The sequence below is a fragment of the Carassius auratus genome, chromosome 14 (assembly GCF_003368295.1).
Source record: "Carassius auratus strain Wakin chromosome 14, ASM336829v1, whole genome shotgun sequence".
Lineage (NCBI taxonomy): Eukaryota > Metazoa > Chordata > Actinopteri > Cypriniformes > Cyprinidae > Carassius > Carassius auratus.
Genome location: NC_039256.1, coordinates 30813232 through 30837006, shown reverse-complemented (window position 1 = coordinate 30837006; position 23775 = coordinate 30813232). Strand labels below are relative to the sequence as shown.

Sequence of the window (23775 nt, the reverse complement as noted above, 5' to 3'; positions counted from 1 at the left end):
GTTTGTGTTTTAATAACTTTTAAAGTAAAATTTTCATGTGGTTTATAATTATGTGTTATTTTACATGTCTGGACTTTTTTTTCTGACATGGCATATGTTATATATATATATATAAAAAGGTTATATGAAAAAAATGATTTTGGTGTGATTTGGTTTTTTTTTTTTTTTTGTTAAACAAAATACTAAGATTGAATTGCAACTCAAAGAATATGAGCACACTGTTGACGTATGACGTATGTTGACGTATGATATATAAAGTATAGTAAATTTACTTATTATATATTGAAAATTATTCATCCACAAATGAAAACAGATAGTGAAAATACAAGTAAATATACAAGTAAACATACAAGAAAATATTTTTTTACCAATTTTAAAATAGAAATTAAAATAAACAAGAAATAACGAAGCGAAAAATGATTTTGAAACCTTGAATATATTTATTTATAATTATTTACATGACTATGTGTACTTGTTATGGACGTAGATTTATTATTGCTTTTTATATTTTATTTCTTTTTTAATTGTCTCATTGCAATAAGAAAAAAAAAATCCGTTTGTTGTACTGGAGGGACTTTTATGTTATCTCGTGTTTACCCATCATTCTCCGTCGGAGCGGAAGCAACGGTGAAGCGGCGGAGCTCTAGCCGCAGAAGGAGCACTCAGGATCGGCCACACACCGGCTGACATGCCGAGGGGATGATGGCTGCCTTCGGCATTCTGAGCTACGAACACAGGCCTCTCAAACGGCCCAGACTCGGTCCTCCCGACGTTTATCCACAGGACCCGAAGCAAAAAGAGGTAAGAAGACTTTCTCTTTCCCTCTGTATCGACATTTTCTATTTAAATAGCGAATTAAAGTGTGTTTTCCAGGGCTGTTAGGATCAGGCCCCGCCGTCTGCTAACGGCCAATAACAATGAAACCAACGGCTCGGTTAACTAGACAGAAAAAAAACATTTTCGCTTCAGATTAATATCTTTACTTGTTATTCCAGATGGTTAGAGAGCAGAAAGGGTCATTTTATTTGTGAACCCCAGCTTTAAAAATTATTTGAGAATCTGTATTTACCGTGGTTTGTATTTAAAGCCCTTTCATCGTTACAGTGCCGTTTAAAAAGGGCCACATATGAAACCTACAACCGTTTTAATCATTATTTTATCTATTTTAGTAAATAAATAAAGATATATTTCTTGAAAATATATAGATGTAAACAATCCCAAATAGCCTGTTAGTACGGTAGTGCTGTCTGTATGTATGTGTGTGTGTGTGTGTGTGTGTGTTTGTTGACAACTCTTCTTAAATTGATATGTTTCTGATGGATTCGTTTTAAAACCTAGAAAACTAGACAACATTTCTGAGAATCATGGGTTCGTAAAGTGCATTAAAAAAAGAGAGAAATTATGCACGTGCCTGTGATGCCTTAAAATGCTTTTCAGGAGCTGTTTCAGTCTCAGTTGTCAGAAAAAGGAAACGACAGAAAATACATATGAAAGTATTTTTGAATATCCGTTTCTTTTTATAGTGTGCTTCATAAGTTATATATATATATATATATATATATATATCACATGAAATGCAATGCAAAAAAATTATATATATATTATTATAATATCATATATATAATATAAAATATATATATAACAATTTATTTATTTTGCATTGCATTGCATGTGATGTCTTATTGTTCCAGTAGATTTTTATCTAAAAAAAAAAAAAAATATATATATATACACATATATATATATATATATATACATATATATATATATATATATATATATATATATATATATATATATATATATATATATACACATATATATACATATATATATATATATATATATATATATATACATATATATATATATATATATAATATCACATGCAAAGCAATGTAAAAAAAATGCATGTGATGTCGTCTTATATAATATATAATCCAACAGATTTTTCAGTTTTATATAGTGTTATATAGTATAGTGTAACATTGTTTGTCTATTTGATGGATTTTGAGAGTTCATTAGGATGAATAAGTGATTAAGTCTGACTGACCTTCCAGCACAATGGCATGAGAATAGATGCATGTACGAGTTATTTAATAACTGAAACTATCACCCTCTCATGGTTAGGATGATTTGACGGCATTGAACGTCAAGCAAGGATTTAACAACCAGCCGGCTGTTTCAGGCGACGAGCATGGCAGCGCTAAAAATGTCAATTTCAACTCTTCAAAGGTAAGATTATCACTGCAGAGGTATCTGCATGCATGCATTTTATCAGTCAAATCCTCAGTCTTTTAAAAATTGTCGGAGAAACAGAGCTTTGTCTATTTTTGTCTATTGTGGTAAAAATAGACCCTTACAGATATGTAATGATGTTAAAAAATAAAATGAACCGAGTTTATTAAATAATCGTATTTGTGCATGTTTCAGTGCTCAGACTTAATTTGATTAAATGGGACATTAAAATGATTATATGATAATGAATGGATGGATAAATGTGACCCTGGAACACAAAATCAGTCATAAGGGTAAAAAGTAAGTAAAGTTGCTACAAATATACCCCAGAGACTGTTTTAAGACTGCTTTAATGCTCCAGGGTCTCAGATGTATATAAAAGAAACGAAGTAATACACAAGTGCTTAATATCAAATGAAGATCTTGAAGGCGAAGTCAACCCTTTTTCCTGTTTCCCTTCTGTTTTTCAGATCAGCTCAAACTTCAGCAGCATCATCGCGGAGAAGTTACGCTGCAACACGTTTCCAGACACTGGCAAGAGAAAGCCACAGGTCAATCAGAAGGACAACTTCTGGCTCGTCACAGCGCGCTCGCAGAGCTCCATTAATAACTGGTTCACAGACTTGGCCGGCACCAAACCCTTGACCCAGCTCGCTAAAAAGGTTTGCTTTTGCATTGATGCTGTGTGTGTAAACTCTGAACAGATCACTTGTGCAGATCCAGAACATCACAAAAACCTCTAAGCATTACTACTAGGGCTATCAAAGTAGCTGAAAAACTCTTGTACTTAAATATGATCAAAATTCGAATTTAAAATGATTTAAGTCCGTGTGAAAAAAAGCTTTTTATTTCTCTCCTGCGGACAAAAGAGGGCGCATCGAGCAAAATATTGCTAATGCACGTTTATTCAAAGCATAAGAAAACATGAAAAAATACATATTTAAAATGTTTGCAAACCAAATATAATTAAGTTGCTTAAATGACTATAAACAAAACAGCATCATGTATGCATGCATAGTTAAATACAAAGCGTGAAAAGCTAGTCACACAGAATGCATTTAATATATAGTCTCGAGATATGTTTAAACATTTTTTTAACTTACATTAATTTTACACGTCTTTCTAAACATGCGGAATGTGAAGTATACCCAGGGCTAATAAGACAGCCTCCTTAATGCACACCTAAATTAAAAATGCAGTGTTTTTGCATTCGAATGTGGATTTTTATTTTAAATTCGATGCATTTTCAAAATTCGTATTTTTTTTTTTTGACAGCCCTAGTTACTACATTGGTCAAGTGGGTTTTTAAGCTTGCTTTAGACTGAAAGCTGTATGTGTGCACTATAGGTTCCCATCTTCAGCAAGAAAGAGGAAGTGTTTGGCTATCTTGCCAAGTACTCTGTGCCGGTGATGCGATCCGCTTGGATGATTAAAATGACATGTGCGTATCACGCTGCTATAACTGAAACCAAGGTGAAGAAGAGGCACGTCATTGACCCCTGCATAGGTTAGTGTGGTTATTGTGCATCACTCGCTCAATACTTCAGCTCTATCAAACATGCAGCACTGTCCTGGGGATGAAGATGATTGGTGGGCTTTGTGCTGCAATGCCTCACTGGCTTTATCTGGCTTCTGCAGAATGGACTCAGATCATAACGAAGTACCTGTGGGAGCAGCTGCAGAAGGTGGCAGAGTTTTACAGACAGTCTCCCAGCCAGGGCTGTGGCTCGCCTCTTCCTGCTCCTCCTGCTGAGGTGGAGACCGCCATGAAACAGTGGGAGTACAACGAGAAGCTGGCCATGTTCATGTTTCAGGTGCGTGGGCAACCTTTTAATTCACAGATGCAGTGATGTTGTCTTCAGGTTATACAGAGGGCTGTCAGTTTGCAAGCGAGTGCAACAAAGAAACATGGAAATATGTCTGACTACGACCCCAAAAAAGAATTACCTTCTAACAGATGACGAATATTACATGGTGATGCCATGCTAGATACAGATGCAAAAGATATTCCTTTAATATAACGATCCCAAGTGTTATAAAAGGATTTAAGTGAGCCAGAGAAAATTATATTTTATGATAAAATGAATTAGTCTGAATTACATTAAAGATATGTCATACTGCCCACTGTTACCATGTCTTAAAGGGACAGTTACCCAAATAATATAACTCTGTCATCATTTATTTAGTTCCATACATGTATGAGTTGCTTTCATATTGTTGAATATAAAAGAAGATATTATGAAATTTGCTGGTAATCAAATAGTTGCTGGCTCCTATCGACTTCATTACATAGTAGGAAAAAATACAATGGAAGTCAATGGGAACCACCAACATAAGAAAGCAACTATGCAACGACGTAAATGATGACAGAGTTTTAATGTTTGGGTGAACTGTCCCTTTAAGGGATTTATCAAAAGGGGAGTGTTTTTGTGCATGTTGGTGGGGTTGTTTATTGTGTGCATGTGTTCATGTGTGACAGGACGGCATGTTAGACAGACACGAGTTCCTCACCTGGGTGCTGGAGTGTTTTGAGAAGATCAGACCTGGGGAGGACGAGCTTCTGCGGTTCCTGCTGCCGCTCCTGTTACAGGTGTGTTAACAATCGCTTTCAGTTGATTGCATATTTCAATAAAATGTACACATTTCAAGATTGTTTATTGGACTGATATTTGAATATCATTGGTATGCTAGTGTATTAATTCTATTGTGAATTATAAAAAAAAAAAATCTGTTTTAAGTCAATTCTTTTAGTTTCTTTATATAGTTTTAGTTTTTCGTTTTAGTTATTTTAGAACTTGAATATTAGAAATATTGCTTTGGCAACGAGCTGTAATGGTTGTTGTTTTATAAATTAATTAATGTATCTTTTTTTTATTTTTTATGTTTGAGTAATCCCGTGTCAAATTGTTTACATTTGTTAAAAAAATCTAGTGAAAGTCATACATAAATGAACAAAAGAACCAAAATATGAAATGTCATGGATATATATATTTACTCATGGTTGTTATTTTAACAGTCGAAATCTGTTGACTTTAGTAATCTTAATTACTTTTTTCATTATATGACAATTATGATGGAAAAATATAATGACAATAATGGGGGGAAATTGCTTCTTGAGTTTTTTCTCCAACATTTGCATGCCTGTAACTCAAAGACCTCTATCAAAGATATCTTAATACACTTTTAGATTTACATTCGTGTTGGCTTCTTGATTTTTAAGGCCCTGTGTGGTTCAGGCCCATGTATGACTCCAGGAGTAAAATGTAAAATTGTGCACATTTCCAGCGGCCAGAAACCAAATGTGGTTTCACTTTGCAGACTTTTGTCTTTTAAAGATGCATGATTGAAGAATAAATAATCTTGAAACTAGAAAGACGACTTGGTTAAAATATTTGCATTGCTTTCCGAGAGCGAGAAATATTATTATTATTATTATTATTATTATTATTATTATTATTAGTCCAAAGTTTGCGTGCACGTAACTTGAGAAGTATTAAAAATCTAAATTCCCACCAGAATGTGACTCGATGTCAAATTTGTTGAATTTTACCCATTTTTATCCAAAACAAAAATGAACAATAAAAGTATAATACTTTCAGTTTGGTTTAACACAGTTTGACCAGAGATTTTTGAAGATTCTCTCCCAAAATCAGGGCAGAGGACCCATAAAGAATTGATTCTGTCTTGACATGGTCGCTTATAAAATGGATTTTGATAATTTTGAGCCCTATCTTTATTTGATTCAGTACTCTGGAGAGTTTGTGCAGTCAGCCTACTTATCGAGACGGCTGGCGTATTTCTGCACACGCCGGCTCAATCTGCTGCTGAGCGATGGCAGTCTCGGACCAGGTCCAGGCGGACACCCTTCACACGGCATATCGGCACAGCAAGGGAACGCTCTGCCCCCCACCCCGACCTCCCAGCCTGCAGGGGGCAACCAGCCTCAAACGCCCTTCACAGACTTCTACATCTGCCCCCAGCACAGACCCGTGGTGTTTGGACTCAGCTGCATGCTGCAGGTAATGGCTTGCTAGGGCTGAAACGATTCCTAGAGTAACTACAAAAAATCATTTGCCTCTAGGCTTCGTTTAGTCCATTTACTGTCTCCCCATGGACTATTATTACTGATGCACAATCTGATAAACCCTGGACTGTAGATTTAATAAGTGCCTGACATATTTAAGACCGTAAATCAATATGGTGGCTACTTATGATGTTCATGTTGATCGTCTCATTCTCTCTCTGTGAAACACACAAACACACACTCAGACACATTTTTTTCATTTCACAATTAAAGTATCTTTTCATTTTTAGAATAATTGTAAATATCAGTATTACATTTTTTTGGTTTTAAATAACAAAATATTATTTATGCATTTGTAAGGGCAGGTTAAATGCATTCATGTCCCTCTGAGCTAAATTAAATAGTGTGTAAATAGGCCTACATTTTAATGCCTCTTCAGTTGCAGCTTTTTGCATGCTCTTGATACTGATATCATTTTTTGATAACAGCTCAAATGTCTTATTATTCCAATTGACTGATTAAATGTAATAATTTTACTCAAAAGATGATGCATACAAAAAAAAGGCTTTATAAAGGTAAACATCCCCATAAAGTGTAAAAATCTATTTAATCTTAATTGAAACGGATACATTTCTATAACTTCTGTGAACTGAACAGCACTTTTCTTTTTTTTAATTATTTTGATTTATGCCTTAGTTTTAGGTTGTAATGTTTACCTTTTTAAACTAATTCAAAATTGATTTTTGTATTTTGTTTTTTTATTAGTATTTGCATTTTGAATGTAATTTGGCGATTAAATGCATTAAATGGGTTTAGTTTTCATTGTTATTAATGTATGCAATTTCAACAATAATATTTTTTATTTTTCTAAAGAGTAAACAAATTAGGTTTATTTTAAGAGATCTATCTTATTATCTCTTGTATATTTATTAATGCTCTTTAATAAAGAAAAATAACTTCTATCCGATTACTCAATCAATGGAATAATCCATAGAATACTTGATAAATCATCAATAGCTGCAATGATTACAGATCAATCATGATAGTTTATTTATGTTAAAATTTCCATGGTTAGTATTACCGCTTCATATTTTAATTATCATTAAAACCATATTTGATTACCGCGATTTGAAAAACTGAGGATAAATAAACACTGTCCTGCATAAAGTACAGTTTTCAATGTTTTCAAAGATTCAATGGCATTTTGTGTTCATCTTCGCTCCATGTAATACCTAATAAAGGAATGTTCTTAATCGCAATGCTGCTTCGTTCACAGAGGTGATGGAAAACGGTATTAAATCTTCTGTTCAATAAGTGCCACCTAGTGTCAGAAAGTGGGTTTACAGAGAGTTATATTAATATTTAGCTTGTGTGCACATTTTAACAGAAATACTGATACATACGGTTATATCTCTAGTGTATATATGTATGCTGCGTTTCTCTTGACACTGGTTTTATTGTGTTTGTTCCTCTAGAGTATCGTGTTGTGTTGTCCCAGCGCTCTGGTCTGGCACTACTCTCTGACAGATAGTCGTAATAAGACCGGCTCGCCATTAGACCTCTTGCCAATCGCCCCGTCGAACCTACCCATGCCCGGGGGCAACAGCAGCTTTAACCAGCAGGTTTGACTTCTTGATTTCACATCATCTGATCTACCAGCACTTCACCTGACCACAGCGCTTCATCTAAAGCAATGTGATGTTTCTCAGGTCCGCGTCAAGGTGAGGGAGATTGAAGAGCAGATCAAAGAGAGAGGGCAGGCCGTGGAGTTTCGCTGGTCTTTCGATAAGTGTCAGGAGACGACTGCAGGTGGGCATGAATGAGCTATTCGGCTTCTCTCGTATGCCCGGTAAAGCTTGTGTAATATATCATCTGTGGTGTGTCTGCTAGGTTTCACCATCAGCCGCGTCCTGCATACGTTGGAGGTTTTGGATAACCACAGCTTTGAGAAGTCAGACTTCAGCAATTCCTTGGATTCGCTGTATAACCGCATCTTCGGCTCGGGACAGAGCAAAGATGGACATGAGGTACAGAGAGTTGTGCTTTTAATTTGTTGTTATGAGGTTTCACAGATTTTCAGAGTAACACTTTAGAAAACGTATTCACTATTAACTACGACTTCTCCCTCAATAAATTCCTAATTTGCTGGTTGTTAATAGTTACTAAGGTAATTGTTAAGTTTAGGTGTAGGGATGTAGAATAAGCCATTAACATGTGCTTAATTAGTACTAATAAATGGCTAATATTCTAGTAATAAGCATGCTAATAAGCAACTAGTTAAGAGACCCTCAAATAAAGTGTTACCATAATTTTTTTTTTTTTAACTAAGAAGTGAAATTAAATTGATCAGAAATGACAGTAAAGACAATCATGTTACAGAAGATTTATATTTCAAATAAATGTTTATCAAAGAATCCTAAAATAAAATAATCTCTGTTTTTAACATTGATAAAAATAAGAAATATTCAAATCGCACATTAGAAAATCGTAATTTAAATCGTAATAGTATTTCACAACATTTTTTAACTATTTTTTTTTGTATCAAATAAATGCAGCCTTTGTGAGCATAAGAGACTTCAAAAACATTGAAAGAATTAGTTTTATTCGCCAAGTGTGTGCAAACACAAGGAATTTGTTGTGGTTTTTGAGGTGCTCTTGGTACATGCATGCATATCTAACGTGAGAACAAAAATATAAATGCATTTAGCGAGACTTTGCAATAAATAATGTTAAAGAATCTGGAACAGTATATCCATTTATGTACAGATTGTGCATTTTTATTATTTTATAGATCTGTAGAAATAATAAAGATATGCATTATGTATTCACATAATACTTGAGAAGGCAATAATTACAGATGGAAAATGATTTACAGAACACAGGTGTTAGCTGTTTAAGATGGAGAAATCTTACCAACACCAAATGTTTAAATTGTAGCATACTAATAATAAACAGTTATAAATTTTAATCAGACGCGTAAGTGCTGTGATGCTTCGACAGCTGTTCATCAGCGTAAATAAAATGCAGTAACTATGCAATACTAGTTATGTAACTCAACAGTGTTTCAGCCGGTGCTCTGATGTTTGATGTGTAATGTCCCTGTAGATGAGTCCAGATGACGATGCGGTGGTGACCCTGCTGTGTGAGTGGGCTGTTTCCTGTAAAAGGTCCGGGCCGCACAGAGCCATGGTGGTGGCCAAACTCCTGGAGAAGAGGCAGACGGAGATCGAGGCCGAGGTGCTGCTGGGAAACATTATTTTTACATTATGAATTTGGTATTCAGTGGTTTAATCGAAACATTGTAAGTTACTAATTTTAATGCTTACATTTTTTCAGTTATCCAAAAAGCTGTTACAGAAAACAGCTCTCCATGCTGCTTCGCTAAAGATAGACACCCAGGCTATTTTTGATGGACAATAAATAATAATTATCATTTTGCTATTATGAAAGGCATCAGCAACAGGCGACATCACTGTCTATCGTCCATGATACTACTGTATCAGCACAACCGTATTATGAATATGTTTTGGTTATATCCAGTTGCACAGTTTTCACAGGGATATATATGTTCCTGTGTGTTTTTAGCGGTGTGGAGAGTCGGAGGTCGTGGATGAGAAGTGCTCGGTGTCCTCAGGGTCTCTGTCTGCTGCCACGCTGCCTGTTTTCCAGGACGTCCTGCTGCAGTTCCTGGACACACAAGCACCTGTGCTCAGTGAGTTCATGTTTTAGCATCCGTAGGTTTTTTTTGTCCAGTTCCAATCTCTGGACAAAGCTAGATTTTCAGAGCTGAAGCTTTTGCATCACTTTTAGCTCTAGGACACATACAAAAGGAACTGCATTTTTTTATTGTATTTTATTAATTTGCACAGATTCGATGTCTTGCCTACAAGAAGAAAAAAATTTACTCTTTAAAGAAATATGATTTAAACTTTTTTTTTTTTGGAGACCTGACCATCTGATGCGGTTGGTCGGCAACGAACAAGCAGATAAGGCAGCTAAGGAGGCTTTAACAAAATGTAATATTCCTGTATCTGATGTAAAAAACCTATATTGAATATGTGCGTTAATAATAAATGGCGAATGGAATTAATGCATTATGCATATACAACAAAACAGACCACGGAAACAGTCATAAGGGTACACCTTTTAAAATTGAGATTTATGCATCATCTGAAAGCTGAATAACTGAATAAGCTTTTCATTGATTGTATTTTAGTATGCATTGCTAAGAATCCATTTGGACAACTTTAAAGGTGATTTTCTCTGTATTTTGACTTTTTTTGCACCCTCAGATTCCAGATATTCAAATAATTGCATCTCAGCCAAATAAATGGAAAGCATCAATTGAAAGCTTATTTAATTAGCTTCCAGATGTACAGGACACACGCACACATACTGTGCAAACACAAACTTTTATTTTGAATAGGATTAACCACGATTAATTGCTCGACAGCCATAAATAAATATCTTTCCAGTTCCATGAACCACTTCAGAGATGGATTACGCATTTAAATGAAGTATAACTGAACTAAGTCTAAATGTTTCTCTGTGTCTGTGAAGCTGAGCCCGGGAACGAGAGCGAGCGAGTGGAGTTCTCCAATCTCGTGCTCCTCTTCTGCGAGCTCATCCGTCATGACGTCTTCTCACACAACATCTACATGTGCACCCTCATCTCACGAGGCGACCTGGCCTCCGACTCCCATCTGCCCCGCCCACGCTCCCCCAGCGACGAGCCCTCCGACGAATCAGAGCGCAAAGAGCAGGAAACAGGAAGCAGTGTTAAAATGGAAGCAAGTAGCTTTTTTCTGTCAAGATGTGGTGGAATGTAATTGGCTGGATGAAGTCATACTTTATTGCTATTAATTCCATTGTTTGTTTGTTTTTAGGATACTGGTATGTCTGAGTCAATGGAGATAGATCACAACTCCAGCGCTAACTTTGATGAGGTTAGAAAAAAGTGTTTTACTACACTTATCTGTTTTGTACACTGCAAAAAAAAAAGATTTTCTTACATAATTAGATATCATAGATTAATGTTTAGATATTTTGTCTGGAAACAAGACAACAAAATCTAAGTAATTGACTAAATGTGTTGTTGTCTGAACCTTCAGCAGATGTTTTCTCCTCCGATGCACTGCGAGTCGAAGGGAAGCCCTTCCCCGGAGAAACCTGCCCCGGATCAGGAGAGCAAAAACAAGGACAAGGACAAGGGCATGGACCCGGCCTTCCCGCTGGTTTACGAGCAGCCCCGTCACATACAGTACGCCACACACTTCCCCATTCCTCAGGTGAGCTTGAGCAGGACTGATGGGAAATGATGCTTTCACAACATAGATATGGATCTGTTAAGAAGGTCACACTATAGTTTAGGGATCAATTCTCACGCTTAACTGCAACTTTTGCCTCAATGAACTCCTAGTTAGTCCTACTTATTAATAGTTAGTAAGGAAGCTGTTAAGTGTTTGGTGGATTTAGGGATGCAAGAAATGGTCATGCAGAATAAGACATTAACATGTGCTTTAGAAGTGCTAGTTAAATAATATGCATGCAAGTTAATAATGAGAATTGGTACTTAAACTGAAGTGTCACTGTTAATAAATATCAAGGGTCTCTTTCAAGTAGCAAATGTCTTCCTTCAGGGTTTCCACAAACTGTTTTCAACACTGATTATGTATGATTTCTGAAGGAGCATGTGACACTGAAGACTGGAGAAATTATGCTGAAAATTCAGTTTCGATCACAGGAATAAATGAAATTTTAAAGTATATTTAAAATTATGCTACATGCACTTTTACAAGTTGTCTGAACTGAAATGATAAAAATCCACCTAGTGCTTTTTTTTATCTGCTTTACCCCTTTCTCAAATCAAGCTGATCTCAGATTCCTGTGTGATGTCACAAAAACAGGCCCCTCCCACAATAGTTTGATTGACAGTAGAGTCTTACCTTAGTTCCGCCTTGAGTGAGCCATCATCATTCCAGAGAAGAATGATCCTCAACGATTTAGATGTTCTGTTGATGGATGTATTAATGAACATGGCAGTCGTCATTTACTCCAGTGCATCTCGGAGGAGAGGGGGTGGGGTCAACAGAGCTCATTTACATTTAAAGGAAAATGCTACAAAACGGCATGCTCTTAAAAGAGCTGTTTTTGACAGGGTAAAAAGGTATTTTTAACACTGCCATTGAGAAATTTTAACCAAACTATGTTACATACTTTAATAATATGCATGTTACAGACGGAAAAAAAACAAACTGCATCCACTGTTCACTTAACGCTGGGTGCTTTATGAAGCAGAATAAGATTTTCTTTCCTTCACATTCAAAAACAGACTCCTTTAAAGACTCCTTTGTGTGTGCTGATATCATGGAGGGCCATGCTTGGGGGAAAAAGCATTTCTGAAACTTATGAAGCAGTATATTTGACATAATTACTCCATCCAAATTGTTTTTTTTAAACTTTGGCCATGTTTAGCATGAGAATCCAACTCTTTAACTTTGTGGAACTCAGAATGCATGAAACCACAATAAACCCCCCTCCTTTAAAAAAAAAAATCGTACCAATCCCAAAGTTTTGAATTGTATTGTATGTGACTAATATTGTGACTAAACTGGTTGTTTTTCAGGAGGAGAGTGCAAGTCACGAGTGTAACCAGCGTCTGGTGGTTCTCTATGGGGTTGGCAAACAGAGAGATGAAGCTCGGCACGCCATCAAGAAGATCACCAAAGACATCCTGAAGGTCCTCAACCGCAAGAGTACAGCAGAGACAGGTGCAACAATGAACACAACTCAAACCGACACACTTTGATGACTTTATTACTCATTCCTCTGGAAATTTATTCGCAAAGGAATCAAAGAAGTCATTCATTAGCCCTTATGTTGCTAGAAACCCTTGTTATTTTATCTTTCAAACACAGAATTTCACATATTTGCAAAATTTTAGCAACCAAACGATTTTTTACTGAGATCTTTACGTTCTCTTTAATTGCTGAGGTATGTTACGCAAATAATTTTGTGCTGCACGGTGACAGTCACAATCAGTCTTGACTGCAGTTGTGTGCTTTAGCTTCACCTTTCGGCTCTGAGTGACACATTTAGATCGCCGTCTCTCCTCGAGGGCCGAATAGAAACCGTTCATCATTAATGCTTAATTACATTAGTCTTTTTTTTCCACTGTCCTCCATTATTGACGGTCTTACCTCTGTTGCTGTCATTGAATGTTCATAGCTGTAGCCCCACCTCAATGCTTATAGCAATCATGGTCTTATTATATTCAAGCTTAGCTGCCGAATCGGTCATAAAGTGCAACCCTGCGTTTGCTTTTATTTTTTAATGGAGTTGTAATTGAACATGCCATTATTTCCTTCGCTGCAGCAGCCTGAGATATTAAATGGTGTGTGCTGTCTATTCATCAATCTTTGTCTTTTGCTTTCTTTTCTCAGGAGGTGAGGAAGGCCAGAAGAGGAAGAGGAGTAAACCCGAGGCTTTTCCCACCGCTGAAGACATTTTCTCTAAATTCCAGCACCTCTCACACTTTGACCAGCACCAGGTCACTTCTCAGGTCAGCCTGACTTCCTTCAATGAGCTGCTGTGACCTGTTGTTCTTGTTTGTGTCTTAAACCCAGGGTTCACTAGGTAGTGCATATGCATTGATCACGCTCTCAGACACTGGAGTAGATTTCAAAAGATTGATTTTCAGCTAAATATGTTGATTCCAACAGGCAACTGGCTATGAATTTCCAGACTGTACACCTGGGCAACCTTTGTATAGTGTATTCAAACCTACTAATTTAAGTTCACTGTAAATCTCATTAGTGTTCAGATGTAATTCAGTTGGGTAATACTGCTGTGTATCACAGGTGTCCAGGAATGTTATGGAACAGATCACCAGCTTTGCCTTAGGCATGTCCTACCACCTCCCACTGGTCCAACACATCCAGTTCATCTTCGACCTCATGGAGTATTCGCTCAATATAAGTGGCCTCATTGACTTTGCTATACAGGTATGACAGCTGATCCCAGTATATAATCTCTGACTCTTTGTTTGGGGTCAAATGAATACATTAAAATAGTCGTTTTTATTGGTCGACCGATATATCACCAAGGCCGATATATCGGCCGATATTTGTCCTTTTTTTTAAAATATCGGCATCGCCCGATAAGTTTTCTGCTTGGCCGATGTGTTAGACACTTTTGATTGCGTTTGTTGTGTCCTGTATGACAGCTGATCCCAAAATATCACCTCTGATTCTCTGTTTGGGTTCATATGAATGCATTAAAATAGTCATATTTAGTGGTCGACCAATATCACCAATGCCGATATATCGGCCGATACTTGTCTTTTATTTATTTTATTCTCAAATATCGACATCTGCCGATAAGTTTTTCTGCTTGGCCGATGTGTTCGAGAAAGGACTTTTATTTTGACGGCGTGTGTTGTGTCCTGTAGCTGTTGAACGAGTTGAGTTTGGTGGAAGCAGAGCTCCTGCTGAAGTCCTCCAACCTGGCGGGCAGTTACACTACAGGTCTCTGTCTGTGTATCGTGGCCGTTCTGCGGAGATACCATTCCTGCCTCATCCTCAATCCTGACCAGACCGCACAGGTCTTCGATGGGTACGTCATATTCAGGTCCACCACTCGATGGGATATTGCCATTAGATTTTTTTTTATTTTGGAATGGCATTAAAGCAAAAGTTGCTTCCGGAATAAACATTTTCTGATCATTTACTCACCCCCATGTCATCCAAGATATTAATGTTTTTTTTCTTCAGTCACAAAGAAATTAAGGTCTTTGAAGAAAACATTCTCCATATAGTGGACTTCTATGGTGGTCGATGATTTGACGGTCCAAACTGCAGTCAATGCAGCTCTCAGTCGAGGAATAAGGGTCTAAATCTAGCGAAACAATTGGTAATTTTCTTTAAAAGATATACTTTTAACCACAAATGCTTAGCTTGCATTACCTATGCGATGTGCGTCTTTGTTTTACAAAATGCTAACATTAAAAAAAAGTCAAATGCCCTTAACAAAAAAGGTAAAACAGTGAAATCATGCAATTTTAGAGTTGGAGGATAAAATGAGATTAAGTTTTTAACCGAAGAACTTATTGTGAATAATCTTTCCAACAGGATTATGTAATGTGTAAACTAGAGCTATCTATATATATATATATATATATATATATATATATATATATATATATATATATATATATATATATATATATATATATATATATATATATATATATAATTTCTTTTTTTTTTTTTTTTTTTTTAAATGACCAATTGTTTCACTAGATAAGACCCTTATTCCTCAGCTGGGAGCTCTTTGAAGCTGCATTGACTGCAGTTTGGACTGTTAAATCATCGACCACCATAGAAGTGTTTTCCTCAAAAACCCTAATTAAAAAAAAAAAGACATCTTTGATGACATGGGCGAGGTAAATGATCAGGATTTTTTTATTCTGGAAGTGAACATCTCCTTAAAGCTATTTGGACAGTGATGAATATTTTGTGTCGTTCTTGGCAGGCTGCGGATCGTAGTCAAGTCTGGCGTGAATCCTGCAGACTGTTCCTCAGCCGAACGCTGTATCCTGGCCTATCTCTACGACCTCTATACCTCCTGCAGTCACCTGAAGAGCAAGTTTGGGGAGATTTTCAGGTGAGAGGAATGAAATCCATGCTTCTTTAAGTATTTCCTCGTATTCCTGGTCTCTAATGGTGTCTGGATTTGTGTGATTTCCCAAAGTGAGTTCTGCTCGAAGGTGAAGAACTCCATCTACTATAACATCGACCCATCAGACTCTAACATGCTGTGGGATCAGGTGTTCATGATCGACGCTATCGCTAATCCTACCGCGCACAACCTCAACCACTCCATGGTGGGAAAGATCCTCAATGACAGCCCAGCTAACCGATACAGCTTCGTGTGTAACGTGCTCATGGATGTGTGTGTGGACCACCGTGATCCCGAGAGGTGGGCTTCTGATTCAATCGATTAAAAAAAGTTTAAAATGATTAAAAACATGTTATAATTGGGTTGTCTTGTAAGTCTTAGATAAAAAAATGAATGGAAATTAGAACAAACCGAAAATAAACTTTCTTCTGAAAATAATACCATAATATAACTATACTAATATAAATAACAAAAGAATAAGTGAATTTGGAATATTAATACAAAATAGTGTGTGTGTGTATGTAAAAGACTTAATATTGTATTTATTTTATTAAAAGTTATATATCATTTATAATATATACACTAAAAATACAATATAATATTTATATAACATTTTATAAATAAATAAATATATATATATATATATATATATATATATATATATATATATATATATAAATTATTCATTTATTAAATGTTATATAAATATTATATTGTATTTTTAGTGTATATATTATAAATTATATATAATTTTTATTAAGTTATATATCATTTATAATATATACACTAAAAATACAATATAATATTTATATAACATTTTATATATATATATATATATATATATATATATATATATATATATATATATATATATATATATATATATATATATCATTTATTAGACCAGTGCTAAGTTAATAATTTTCAATTAAGCAGTAAAAATAAGTAAAATATTCCTGTTACTACAGTTTATGATAACTATTACCAATCAAAGATCATTGTTTTTTTTTAAAATACCATTTTACAACCAAAGTTTAAATTGTAGAGTTGAGTAACATCAGTCTTTAACACGTTAAGACAAAAAATGTCTATTTTGACTTTAGTAAACTCGATGGACGAATATAAAAGATAATTTAAATCATTAAAAAATGTGCTGCTATCATAAAAATGCCAGGGATGGTTTATATAAACAGTGTCCTTGGTCCTGTCTGCTGCATGGCATCTGTAGCTGTGCCTGCTCTCCTGCGGTGAGAAACTGTTGTGTGGTTTGTTTCAGGGTGAATGATATCGGGATCCTGTGCGCCGAGCTGACGGCGTACTGTCGCTCTCTCAGCGCCGAGTGGCTGGGAGTACTCAAGGCTCTCTGCTGCTCCTCCAACAACGGCAACTGTGGCTTCAACGACCTGCTCTGCAACGTTGACGTGAGTCCGCTTTCAATTGTTGCTTTGACTGCTAATATTTTGTAGCCATGTGATCTCATTTTTAGTATATTAGTGCTGACTAAAACATGTTTCAGTTGTTTTTACTTGTCTTTATGAAAATACTCCATTTTACTACATTCCTATTAGTTTCTTTTGTTAACTAGATGTGTCTCAAGTCAATGGACGATAGGTGAAACATGACTTCTTTTCTTCAGATAACAGTAAAGAAGATTTTTAGCTGAAACCTGGTGCTTGGTGATTAATAAAAGTCAGCGACGACTAGTTTTTTTTAAAAAGTATATCAAGGAACAAAAAATGAGTTATATATTGAGTTCTTATGAAGCAAAACAATCAGTCTGTGCAAGAAACACGAATTATTCTTTTGAACCGGTTGTTTTTGGTGAATGAGTTGATTCAGTTCTCCAAATCAATCTCCAGCAGCACAGATCTACAAGTTACTCGATCAAAACTAACTTTCAGACGCCAGACAGTCACTTTGACTCGAAATGAGCCGAAATAGCGGCGTAACTGATCCTGTGATGAATTAACTTTTTCATTTTCGTTTATTCACTTTATTTGCTTCAGACTTATAAAACATCCACATTTCACACCATTATTGGATGCTTTAATAATATGTGACACGTGCTTTAGTTTGATCTTTGTTATTAAAAATAAGAACAAAGCTGTAAATAAACAGTAGTTTAATCAAGAGCTGCAAGTGACTACTTCTACTAACCATTAATGAAACATTCATGTAAGACGTAACAGATTATGTTTGTATGGATCTCACATACGGAAGACATATTTCACAATAATCGCCAGATTTCATCTTATGCGTGTGCTTTGCAAATGTCAGCGTGATAGTTTTGTTTTCATTAGCATGTGATTTAAAAATCATATTTCACTGCTTTGGACAAAAAGCTTGAATGCTGTGTTTTGCAACATAGATCTACAACTTCAGCTTCAGACGCCCAGAAGTGAGCAGAGAAAAAGGCACTCCTCTCAGAAAACGTACAAATAAAAATCATTTTATATGTTTAATTACTATGTGGAGCATATGAAATGCTAGAAGAGGGCTTAATGAACAAATTTTTTGTGAAAACCTCAAATTTTTCACTTCTTTTCCCTTTGGTTTAACATTAGACCGTGTGGTCATATATTGGAAATATGTTATTGCATATTCACTGCGTCATTGTGTGGTTACATAAACGAACAAGTGAACTGAACAAATTTCATCAAAACTAACGGTCCAACAAGACAGTTTGCATAAAACAATCAGATTTCCAGGTAATACTGCTGTAAATAATTGCACAGACCAATCATTTCACTTCATAAGAACTCAATACATCATCAGAAGCCACAGATATTCACGTTGCCTTTTATTTTCATTTTAAATTCCTAAAAACATGTTGACTTGCATTGTATCAATCAGCACAGTTTCAGCTAAAGATGGCTGCTTTACTGTCTTGAGGGTGTCTAAATTAAAAGCAATTGTTTATTTTTGGGTGAACTATCCCTTTAAATAGCTGTGTTAGATGTTCCTGGTGGTAATTGAATGTGTTTTCTCTTTGAGCAGGTGAGTGATCTGTCTTTCCATGACTCACTGGCGACATTCGTTGCCATCCTGATCGCTCGTCAGTGTTTGTTACTGGAGGATCTGGTGCGCTGTGTGGCCATTCCCTCTCTCCTGAACGCAGGTATGGCTCTTTCAAGTCTAATAGTTTTCCACAGCTAACTGTCATACAGACACACAGTCACTGCATACCTCACCCTTGGAGAGATTCAGTCGTTCAGTTTTTCACAGTTACATAAGAAAGTTCAGAGAAAAATGTGTTTATTTAATCAGGGACAATGCACATTAGTAATACATAGTCATTATAAAATGTGCCAGATTTAAACAGTGTGGATCATTTTCATCTGTAGTCCCAAAAAAAAAAGTTTGATAACGCTTTACTTAAAGCCTTTGTATACATTGAATTATAAAAGTAGTTTTAATGCATTGATTATGCCTTGTTGTAATGCACCATGTTGTATGATCTCATGAATAATTGTAACCAAAGTTGTTTACATTATAATATTGCAATGCATTATAATATTCAGCTATTCGTTGTAAGAAAGAATAATGCATTAAAATGCATGGCAGTCAAATATTATAATGCATAATAACTTTTGTTACAATTATTTATGAATATGTATAATGCATTATGAATTATTTTAGAATGCACTGTTTCCTTACCAATTTCCTTACCAATTGTTACCAAGAAATCAATACATAAAGGCCAAATTTTAACTATAACCTCCCTATAAATGTTCACACTATCTAGATTTGATGACATTTGGATTTTTAAGACAATCCACTAACTTTTTATTTTCTGGTGGGATTCTGTTCCATTCAAAATTTCCTCTACATCAAATGATAATTTAATAATCTCCTTGCAATAATGCAATCACACTAACTCTTGTGTTCCTGTTTAATTTTTTTTTTTTTTTTTAATGTTATGTTAATTTACTTAACTCTTATATCATTCCAAATAGGGATGTCAAATTTCGATTATTTCCATGATCGATCGTCGTTTAAATTAACGATCAATTAATCGATTAATCGTTAACCATAATACTCCAAAATGCATCTATTGCAGGCACGCAGTCAGCGGTATGACAGGATGTGCAAAAGCCACACACACACACACAAAACGCTTTCTCACTTGAATTAAAGAGGTTTTAGTCTGAATAAAATGCTAGTAGCAGGATTATAAAATGAAGAGAGCGCGCCATACTTTTGAGGTCATTTTACTTTGTTGACAGTTTCCAATCCCGCACGGAGAACACTGAACGCGCATCTTTAAATGGTTTTGTGGTGCTCGTTGTTGTATTTTAAAGCACAATTGCAATGTTTTCAACTGACATTATTGTATAAAATTATCCGAAATGTGGAGCGCGTGTGACTGCGCTGCACATTAAGTGAACTACATCGGCGCTGCTGCACCAAAACACACTGTTGCTCACATTAATTTGATCCTGCTGGATTCTGTCCTAGAAAATGTCAGATTTTTAAAAATCCGGCATACAGCGCATTAGATCGTGACAGTTCATGCGTGCAGTCGAGGATGAGCGAGCGCGGCTTTGGCTAAATTTATTTGGAGGTTATTGCTCATGTCTCATTCGGCACAAATCGAAATGTTTCCATATTCGCAATGTATTTGAATGTTAAACTATTATTTATAATGTAAACTAGGCTTGTACTTAACACGCATTCGCATATAGACGGAAAAGATGATCCTCTTCATATGAGCAAAAACGTCCTTGGCATAACAGCAGAGTGGACCGGTATACTACCGTACGGTCTATTTAAACTGACCAGTGTAACCTTTTAATGTTTAGTTGACATTTTATTTTGATAATAAACAGACTGCGATGTAAGTTTGAATCGCTAGAATATACGTGTGCAGCAGGCTCCGGGGCGATCGAAACAGCTGAGACATTAAAAAAAAAAAATATTTTCCGCAAAAGTGTTTACTTTCATTTGTGCACACAATAAAAACAGAAGATTTGTGCTCTTGTAAAATAAAGCAAACAAACAGAATGCGTTGTCATCCTTTTTTTTTTTTTTTTGTGAACTTATGGAGCGCCCACACTTCTGTTTTAAATCCGTTAATCTTAATTAGCCTATTTAAGTCGGATATATTTCGCATAGCCTATTTAAAAAAAAAAAACTAAAAAACATGAAAACAAATTGTTATTTTTATGTTGGGCCTATTACTTAGTAGGCTATAAATTTTCTTTAAAACTTCCCATTTTGTCCCAGGGCTTAGAACCTGTGCCCTAGTCAGGTCCATGCAGAAACTTGTGAACGATGCTCGGCGTCACCGTTTAGTGACAGCAGTGAATGCTCCAGGAATGTGTCGGTCACAGCGCCTATTAATCGCTGTTTTGAATCCAGCAATTATTTATTTAGAAATGATAAGATCTGATTATGACAAGTGTGGTATAAAAGCTTTGTTTATTAGAGGAATAATAGGTTAACTGGAAAATGTTAGATCGCGACCATGCTTTTGGACCCCTTAGTCTTCATTTACGCGGCTTTGTTCTGGTTTGCCGGTTGGTCACGAATTTCCACAAATTCAGTATATTTAGGCATTGTTTCTTTTCCTAAATCTTCATAGTCTAACCCTCTAATTTCCCAGGTTTATTTTATTATCTTTCGCTTTTAATAACTGTTTTCGCATCTCTTACTGTGGTAAACATGGGAAGGGAAATTAAAGATTTCATGAATTAAGAATTCGTTCGATTTATTAATTTGTTCCCTTATTTCACTTAAATCATGGGTTATTTAGGGAACAAAATTAATGAAACATGGACAATTGCCACATTAATAATTCGTAGGAATGAATTAACAAGTTGTAGGAATGAATAGACTACCTGTCCTGTCACTGTGTCCCGCAGCCCTGCAAAGCGCACGATATAAAACAGTTATCTGATGAAATGATTAGTAACTACATTTCTATTGCATTTAATGTTGAAGAACTTTTATGTTGTTTCTATTTTAATGTACTTTAAAGTTTAAATCACATTAAAAGCTTAATTTGTACATTGTGAATGAATGATGATGCTTTTATATATCGTCACCGTCACTCACAGCCGCTCGCACGTGTTGAGTGCGCATGAGCCGCACGCAGCCCAACATTGAATCGGTTAACCGACCATCGATAGCCTTAATCGATTGCATCTCTTATCGACAATTAATCGATCATCGATTAATCGTTGACATCCCTAATTCCAAACTTGTTCTCACAATGGAGCTATTGAACTTCAACATTGGTAAAATTCATAAAAATACTTAATATAACTTCCATCTAAAACCATCCGATAACTGTGTGCAAGAATTTAAAGGGATAGGAAAAAATATATATTTTACTAATTTACCTCACGTCATTTCATAACATGAGACTTTTATATTCATCTTTCAAACAAGAATGAAGAATGAAGTTTTAATATTCTCCATCAAATGTTTGGAAAATTAAAAAAAAGACATTGTGAGATGATTCCATGAGAATCCATTTTTATGGTGGTGAACAGATTTTTGCAGATAACAGATAATTTGCTCAACACGCTTGAATCAGAGAGGTTTGTGTTTTGTTTGAGGTTCCATTTACTGTATTTGATTAGCTCTGTCTGCATTTTCCAACATATGTGTCATTTGGTTTGGAACAACATGAGCAATTCATCACAACGTGTTTGTGTTTGGTTGAACCAACTTCTTAAATCAAGTCTGAGGATCCTTCTGGGCCACTAATGATGGGGGCATATTCAGACGATGTTTGTGACGCATTCGTGTGTGTGTGTGTGTGTGTGTGTGAAGCCTGTAGTGAGCAGGATTCTGAATCTGGAGCCAGACTTACTTGTCGGATCCTGCTTCATCTGTTCAGAACCCCACAGCGCAACCCCTGTCCTCAAGACGGCACCAAATCAGGTAACAGCTCCTTCCAAATAAAGTAAATCAACCTCTCTTTCACACATCCCATCTGAACGACTCTAGACAGTAACTATAACCCTGAGAATAATATTTCTGTCCACAGACAAATCCACAGTGGGCATCCGATCGTCCTGTGACCGACATCTGCTGGCTGCGTCTCAGAACAGCATCGTGGTGGGAGCCGTGTTTGCCGTGTTAAAGGCTGTTTTCATGCTAGGTGAGACTTTGGGTACTTTTCTGTTGTGTATTCACATTTTAGCCAGTTAGAGTGCTGATTAAAGACGTATTTCATGCATCTGCTAAAAATAAATAAATAAATGTGCTCACTCGTACACCATGCAAGATGTAGATTAGTTTGTTTTTTCATCAGATTTGAAGAAATGTAGCATTGCATCATTGCAGTGAATGGGTGCCGCCAGAATAAGAGTCCAAACAGCTGATACAAACCACAATAATTGCACCATTGCAGTCTAACTTGTGAAGCAAAACGCTTTTGTAACGTCAAACTGTTTCCATAATACTGCTTTCTACAGTAAAATTGGTCTTTTCTGAGCCAGTGGAGAAATATGCATAGAGCATGCACTGATAATAAGCTTAAAAAAACTATTATAACCAAATATGTGATTGGATTTCGGTGTGAACATTTTCATCAGAGAAACATTTTATCATGGATGTTAGGCTGGTATTTTAACCAGAAGCGACAGTTAAAGGTTAAAACGCCTTAATGATGGGGTTGTTTCCTACAAATGCAGCTTTACAAGACGTTAGATGTATAGACATGGATTATTGTGATGTTTTTAATCAGCTCTTATTCTGACGGCACCCATTCACTGCAGAGCATCCATTAGTGAGCAAGTGATGCAATGCAACATTTCTCCAAATCTGATGATGAATTTCTCAGTGAACTATTACTTTATAATGTTTTGAAGATCATACAGAAG

General features: G+C 35.8%; 1 protein-coding gene across 6 annotated transcripts in view; it reads left to right on the top strand.

The window, feature by feature from the left end:
• Positions 1-601: 601 nt before the first annotated feature.
• The window catches only part of med12 (mediator complex subunit 12), a 36499-nt gene continuing 13325 nt past the window's right edge, over positions 602-23775 (top strand). For 2 of the 6 annotated variants that reach the window (XM_026281210.1, XM_026281211.1), the window contains exons 1-25: positions 602-801; positions 2131-2235; positions 2709-2900; positions 3586-3745; positions 3877-4052; positions 4718-4828; positions 5985-6257; positions 7738-7884; positions 7972-8071; positions 8153-8289; positions 9368-9499; positions 9848-9974; positions 10823-11052; positions 11149-11208; positions 11374-11550; positions 12888-13032; positions 13705-13823; positions 14122-14265; positions 14712-14875; positions 15794-15925; positions 16013-16240; positions 17217-17361; positions 18938-19058; positions 22721-22831; positions 22938-23051. In XM_026281210.1, the coding sequence (XP_026136995.1) occupies positions 700-801; positions 2131-2235; positions 2709-2900; positions 3586-3745; positions 3877-4052; positions 4718-4828; positions 5985-6257; positions 7738-7884; positions 7972-8071; positions 8153-8289; positions 9368-9499; positions 9848-9974; positions 10823-11052; positions 11149-11208; positions 11374-11550; positions 12888-13032; positions 13705-13823; positions 14122-14265; positions 14712-14875; positions 15794-15925; positions 16013-16240; positions 17217-17361; positions 18938-19058; positions 22721-22831; positions 22938-23051 (3652 nt within the window). In that variant the 5' untranslated portion in view covers positions 602-699. The remainder of the gene's footprint in view (positions 802-2130; positions 2236-2708; positions 2901-3585; positions 3746-3876; positions 4053-4717; positions 4829-5984; positions 6258-7737; positions 7885-7971; positions 8072-8152; positions 8290-9367; positions 9500-9847; positions 9975-10822; positions 11053-11148; positions 11209-11373; positions 11551-12887; positions 13033-13704; positions 13824-14121; positions 14266-14711; positions 14876-15793; positions 15926-16012; positions 16241-17216; positions 17362-18937; positions 19059-22720; positions 22832-22937; positions 23052-23775) is intronic. The other 4 variants (XM_026281209.1, XM_026281207.1, XM_026281213.1 and 1 more) reach the window with 4 other exon arrangements.